The following is a 6,000-nucleotide window of genomic DNA, read 5'->3' as shown; positions in this document are numbered from 1 at the left end:
CTGAAAGAACTGTCCATGGAAAGGAGAAGAGCAACAGTGTATTCATAGGATGAATCTAGTGAGGATGCAATGAATTCATGACAGGAGAGAGAAGGACATGCTCTTATTGGCTCACACAAACAATTTAGCATAACTAGGGAAGGAATCCACTTTCTTCTCCCCATCTTTGTATTTGATGGTGTGGGAAGCTGACCAGTTGGTCAAAAGGACCCTATCCAACTTACTCTCTTTGCTTGGAGGACAGCACAATGTGTTCTTCATTTCCTATGCAGAAGATGAGCAACCCCTCACCTGGGAAAACTATGGCATGCTATAGGTGCATCCTGTCTAAGATGTCCCCTAGAAACAGGAAGCAGATTTGGTGGCTTTTAGGGGCTAGAGTGGGAAACTGGAGTACTCATGAATATGTGGCTTGCTTTCTGGCTGATGGAAATGTCCTGGAATTAGCTATGGTACATTGTGCCTGAGCTGTGTATTTTATTTGTGTGTACATGTGCAGCTGTATGTGTTTGTATGCGTGCAGACGCATATGGAGGTCAGAGGTCAGCCTTGGGTGTTAATCCTCAGGAGCCAACCACCTTGCTTTTTGTGAGACAGGGTCTCTCATTGGGACATAGAGCTCAGAGCACACTGATTTGGCCAACCTGGCTGGCCAATCCTGTTTCACCCTCCCTAGCACTGGGATTCCAAGTGTGTGACTCTACACTGGGCTTTTGTACACTGCTTCTGGATATTGAACTCAGTTTCTCATACTTGCATGCCAAACGCTTTACCAACTAAGCTAGTCCCCCAGCTCTCAACTGTATATATTCAAATGGTTAAAATGGTAAATTTCATGTGGTCTTAACCATAATAATATTTTTAAAAAAAAGAGTAGAAACCAAATCAAATCGAAGTTGTGTGAAGTCTTCAATTGGTACATACAGCCTCCAACACACCGGTGGCAGAAGACTTACCCATCCCCCGCTGCACCTCCCACCCCCTGGGGTAGGTGCATCTTCTGCCTGTTGGAGGCTGGGGTGGAGGAGGGGAGAGGAGAAGGACTAGGGCCATGTGAAAAGCTTCCTTCTGGGTGATATTTGTTTCATAGATTACCAGTTGTTCACCCTGTTTGTATTTCAATGAAAGGCGCCTTTGAAGTGGGAGCCGCCCCAGAGCAAGGCTTGGGGTTCCTGCCTTCTCTGGGGAAGTTCAGACTTGTCCAGATCTGCCTGTAGCCAGAGGTTACTGTTTCTGGTAGAAAAGGCTAAAGTTTTGGTTAATAACATGCTAAGAGGAAGAGCTTCAGTGCCTTGAGGGGAACAAAACAATGAATTTCTCTTGCTGTGAGAGGCAGTGTTCCAACTGCTCCCCTTTATAATGTAGGAGAATCCTTCCTTCCCTTATTGTCACTGAATTTCATTTCATTTCATTTTGAAAGAGGGTCTGGTGTAGCCCAGGCTAGCTGCAAACTCCTTATGTCCCTGAGGCTGTTCTTGCATTCTTGATCTTCCACCCTACACCTTCTGGGGTTATAGGTGCGTGCACCGTATACCCAGTTCAGAGTTTCATTTTTCTATTAATATCGGTTGCATCTTGGATCATATTTCCCTTAGTGAAGAATATCTTTGTGTGTGTGTGTGTGTGTGTGTGTGTGTGTGTGTGTGACTGTGTCTTTTTTTAATGATTTATTTTAAATGTATTTTATGTGCACTGGTGTGAAGGTGGCAGATTCCCTGGAACTGAAGTTATAGAGCTGCCATGTGGTTGCTGGGAATTGAACCTGGGTCCTCTGGAAGAGCAGCCAGTGCTCTTAACCACTGAACCATTTCTCCAGCCCCAGTGAAGAATATCTTTAAGTATGCATCAATGAAAGTTAAATGCTAGCAGTGCCTCAAGGAACTCATGGTTATCAGTTTAAGAATTACCTGGACTATTCAAAAGATCATTGAAAATGACAGGAAATTCAATGCAGCTGAGTTTGCACAATTTATATGTGTTGCCAGACCTCAGAAATTGGAAGTCCCAACTGGGTGTGTGGTGGATGCCTCTAATCCCAGCACTCAGGAGGCAGAGGCAGGCAGATCTCTGAGTTGAAGGTCAGACTGGTCTACAGAGTGAGTTCCGGGACAGCCAGGGTGGCGTGTCTCAAACAAACAAACAAACAAACAAACAAAAGAAATCAAAAGTCTCAGTTACAGACAGGTCACAGTGCGTCTGTTCATGCTACTGGTCCATAAGAGTTACTATAACAAAGAGGAGTCAGCTCCACTGGTTTCTGTGGCTCCTCACGGCCAGCCATATCAACGAGGTTTACAAACAACAGTGCAGGAAGTCTCAACAAACCCTCTGAGGGCGATAATTGTAATGAAGGTTCATATCTTCACCCTATGTAATTTTATGGGAATTGAGAGTCTAGCCAAATAATAAGCTCCAGCCCTTTTCATCTACCCAGTTCCCAGCACACTCCCGAGGTGTCTGAGGCACTTCTCACCCTAACCTCTTAAAGCAGATTGTAACAATAACAACAGTAATGACAAGTTCACAATCTGCACAGTTCCCTTCATTAAAGGAGCCCTGGGAGCTTCAAAAACACTCATTAATGGAATCTGACAAAGCTTGGAAGGTGGGAAGACTCACCCATTCCCAGTTTTTTTTTGTTTTTGTTTTTTGTTGGCTAAATGTAGACTGGGAAGGATTGGAGATCCTGGGCTAACATTCCCAGTGACCAACAGGGCCCCTAATTCAAGAGTCCAGGTTTTGGACCCGTTGCCTTTAGGTGAGTGCTACTGACTAGCGTTTCCTTTCTCCCTGCAGCACCTCAGTTCTAATACCTACACAGGGCAGTGTGGGGCCAAAAGGTCTCCCGGGCAACCTTGAGTGAGCTTCATCTACTCAAGGTTCAAATATTTTTCTGGCCAGTTTCAGAGTTTGTTTATATTTATTGCAAAACCTAGGGCAATGCGTGGGAATGGAATATTGTATGAGGATGAGAAAATGATTGCCAGAGTTAGGCACAAGCCTGTGTTAATGGGTGAACACCGTGTGATGGGAAGCTAGTCCAGGGAGGCCAGGTGAGCCTCTCAGGCCAAGTCTCTCCCCTCTTTGGCGCAGAACAACGCCAGTAACGTGAGTGGGTGCCTTCCTTGCCCAGGCGCTGCTTAGGAGAGGCCCTGGATGCCCGGTGGCAGGAGTGAGGCAGGTATTGGGGCTGAAGGGCTCTGTGCTGCTTTGGCCCGCAGGAACAGCCTGCCAGGTGGCCGTGGAGAACGGCTTGTGGCTCAGACAGGGGCTGAAGGCTCCCAGACCCAGGCCACCAGGATCCCTGGGACTTGGGCCCTCAAGCGGGAAGAAGCTGGCCTTTCCTCTCCTAGCGGGGGCGGGGGGCAGGTTCCCCGCCTCTTGAGGAGGAGGGTAGGAGGGAGGAGTTCAGCAGGGCGTGTCGCAAGTAGGAGTGCCGGGCGCCCCGTGCGGGGCCCCCTAGGAAGTGGATTTAGCCGCTCCAGATCCAACCCAGCTTCCAGGTTTTCTCCCGGCCCGGCCCTGCGTGCTCCCGCCTGTCTCGGGCTCCCCCCCCACCCCAGTGCCCGCCCCCTCCCTCCCTAGGGCCGCCCCGCTTGGCCAAGTTTGCGGAGCCTCGCTGCGCGAGCCGGGCCAGTCAATCAGCCGCAGAGCTGAGAAGGGCACTACCGTGCGGCCGAGGGCAGTGAGCTGAGCCGAGCTGGGTGAGCGGAGCAGCGCCGGGTAGCCGGAGCCCCGCGCCAGCGATCACCCGCCGACGCCGCCCACACTCTGCTCTCCTGCGACGCCTGCCACCTTCCCTTCCTTCCCTGAGCCCCTCCGCCCCTAGCCAGCTGACCCGGGATCTCTAGTCTTTGGAGCCCCGAGGTCACCGATCCTCGTCCTAGTTCTCTTGGGTCCCGTGCCCATTCCACGCCTTTTTCCTTGTACCCCACCCTGGCTGGGCGCCTGGCACGGGGGACCGTTGCCTGACGCGAGGCCCAGCTCCACTTTTCGCCCGCGTCTCCTCCTCTTGCCCTCCTCCTCCTTTGCTACCAACTCCAACTCCTCGTTTCTCGCTCCACTCGTGAGTCCTTGACTCCGCGCCTCTCCGCCCGCTCCGCAGCACCGCTTCCCATCCGGTCTCATTCTGTCCCCCAAAGGTGGGAGCGCGTCCGCCCGGGTCCGCACCATGGCACGGTTAGGCTTACTCGCGCTTCTCTGCACCCTGGCCGCGCTCAGTGCCTCGCTGCTGGCTGCGGAGCTCAAGTCGAAAAGTTGCTCGGAAGTGCGACGTCTCTACGTGTCCAAAGGCTTCAACAAGAATGATGCCCCGCTCTATGAGATCAACGGTAGGTGGGAATTCTCCCCCCATTACCGAGCGAGCGGTGGGCACCCCGGGAAAGGGACGGCCTCCCGTGCCGCACCAGGTAGCCGAGAAGGAGAAACCGGCGGGCGGGAGCCAGCTCTGGCGCGGAGCGGGCACCTCGAGTGGAGGGGCGCCGCCGGTTTGTCCAGTGCCACTCCGGTGCTGTGCTGCTCTCCCCGTCCCTCCCCACCCTAGCCCCCCAAGTCTTCTCGGTCCCGGGAAGACACTAAGGACTCTGGCCCTCAAAGTGCGTGCCATGGGCTCTCTTGCCTTTTCCGGGTTGAATTCCTTACTGGGCTCCCCGCTTTGTTGTGTGGGTGACTACGAGGCCGAGTGGGGGCGGGGTGGGGGAACCTCCTGGAGTTTGCAGATTCCTTGGGGCGCAAAACGTGCGACTTGAGAATAAGTGGTTCATTGACGTTCTCCTAAAACCCCTCTCCCCGCCTCTCTTCCACTGCTGACACAGTGCTGCAAGGCTTTAGAAGTCACCTTTAAAAAGCGAACGACCCCCTTTACTCCCCACTCTTCCAAATCCTGACTTGGGAAGTCTCCAGCTTTCCGGAAGGTGTTGGATAAGAAGGGTATTTCCCTCCCTTTTTTCTTTTCTCACCTCATTTTAAGGGTTAATTGCACTTTCAATTACAGACCTTTGAAAGGACTGATTACAGGAAACCTGAATCTCAGTTTGGAGATGGTTATGCAAATGAAGATGGCTTTGCCTCTGAAAAAGTTCACCGGATTTCAGCGCTGGGGGTGCGTGGGGTATTTGTGGAAGCCCTCCTGGAGCTCTGGGGAGGCAGTACCATGGCTACACCCTCCTCTCCTGGTCGCGAGGTCTGAGGCCCGCCGGTGGCAGTGCCTGGGCGAGCCCTCCTTCCCTGTTGTACTAGATTTTCGCAGCTGCCAACTGTTGCGCACAGCCCTGCGGGTTGGCGCCCGAAGCGGCACAGGTTGCTTGTTCACCCCAGGGGCTCAGAAAGAACCACGAATCTAACTGGCTGTTGGCCAGCTTAACCTAACGGAGGAGTTAGAGATTCGAGCCCCAAAGGCCAAACCTCCATTCCGAACCTTTCATGGAAGTGTGCAGAGTGCGTCTTTGCCTCGCCGCCGTACTGGTTGCCCGGGTGGGGCAGGCAGGGGGCCAGCAGCCAGTAAAGGAAATACTGTAATTTTAACCAGGCGCTTCCAAAGGCTTAGGAAGACTTGGGGGTCATCTTTTGGAAGAGCTATTAATAACCTTGGAGATTAAGTGCAGTCATCAATTACATATAAATTACAAAAGTAATTGAGGGAAGTTGCTGGGCACTTTGAGAGTGTAACCGGCCTCGGTCTAGAAATAGAACTGAAGAAATTGTTGGTAGTAGCCCAGGCGTCCACTGCACCTTGGCAGTTGTCAAGTAACTCACACGCTACTGATGAAATGGAAAGGCCGTTTGCCCTTCAGCAGCCTGTCTTTTTGGGAGCTCAAGTATGTCCTCCCAGCCTCATGATTTTATTGGTTGTAGCGCTCTGAAAAGCCCCCTTTCTTTTCCCTCTTCCTCATGCCCTGCCAGTAAAAGAGAACTGAACCAGCAGTCGCCAAAGCTTGGGGGCTCTGCAGGTCAGACCCGGGGTCTTTGTGCCCTGCACAGTTTGGGCCTGGGTGCTTCAGA

General features: G+C 52.3%; 1 protein-coding gene across 1 annotated transcript in view; it reads left to right on the top strand.

Moving 5' to 3' along the window:
* The first annotated feature begins 3,627 nt into the window (after positions 1–3,627).
* The window catches only part of Gpc4 (glypican 4), a 110,893-nt gene continuing 108,520 nt past the window's right edge, over positions 3,628–6,000 (top strand). The window contains exon 1 of the mRNA XM_028887088.2: positions 3,628–4,331. Coding sequence (XP_028742921.1) covers positions 4,172–4,331 — 160 coding nt within the window. The 5' untranslated portion in view covers positions 3,628–4,171. The remainder of the gene's footprint in view (positions 4,332–6,000) is intronic.

This window comes from Peromyscus leucopus, chromosome X, assembly GCF_004664715.2.
Source record: "Peromyscus leucopus breed LL Stock chromosome X, UCI_PerLeu_2.1, whole genome shotgun sequence".
Classification (NCBI taxonomy): Eukaryota; Metazoa; Chordata; class Mammalia; order Rodentia; family Cricetidae; genus Peromyscus; species Peromyscus leucopus.
This window is presented reverse-complemented; position numbering and strand designations above follow the sequence as displayed.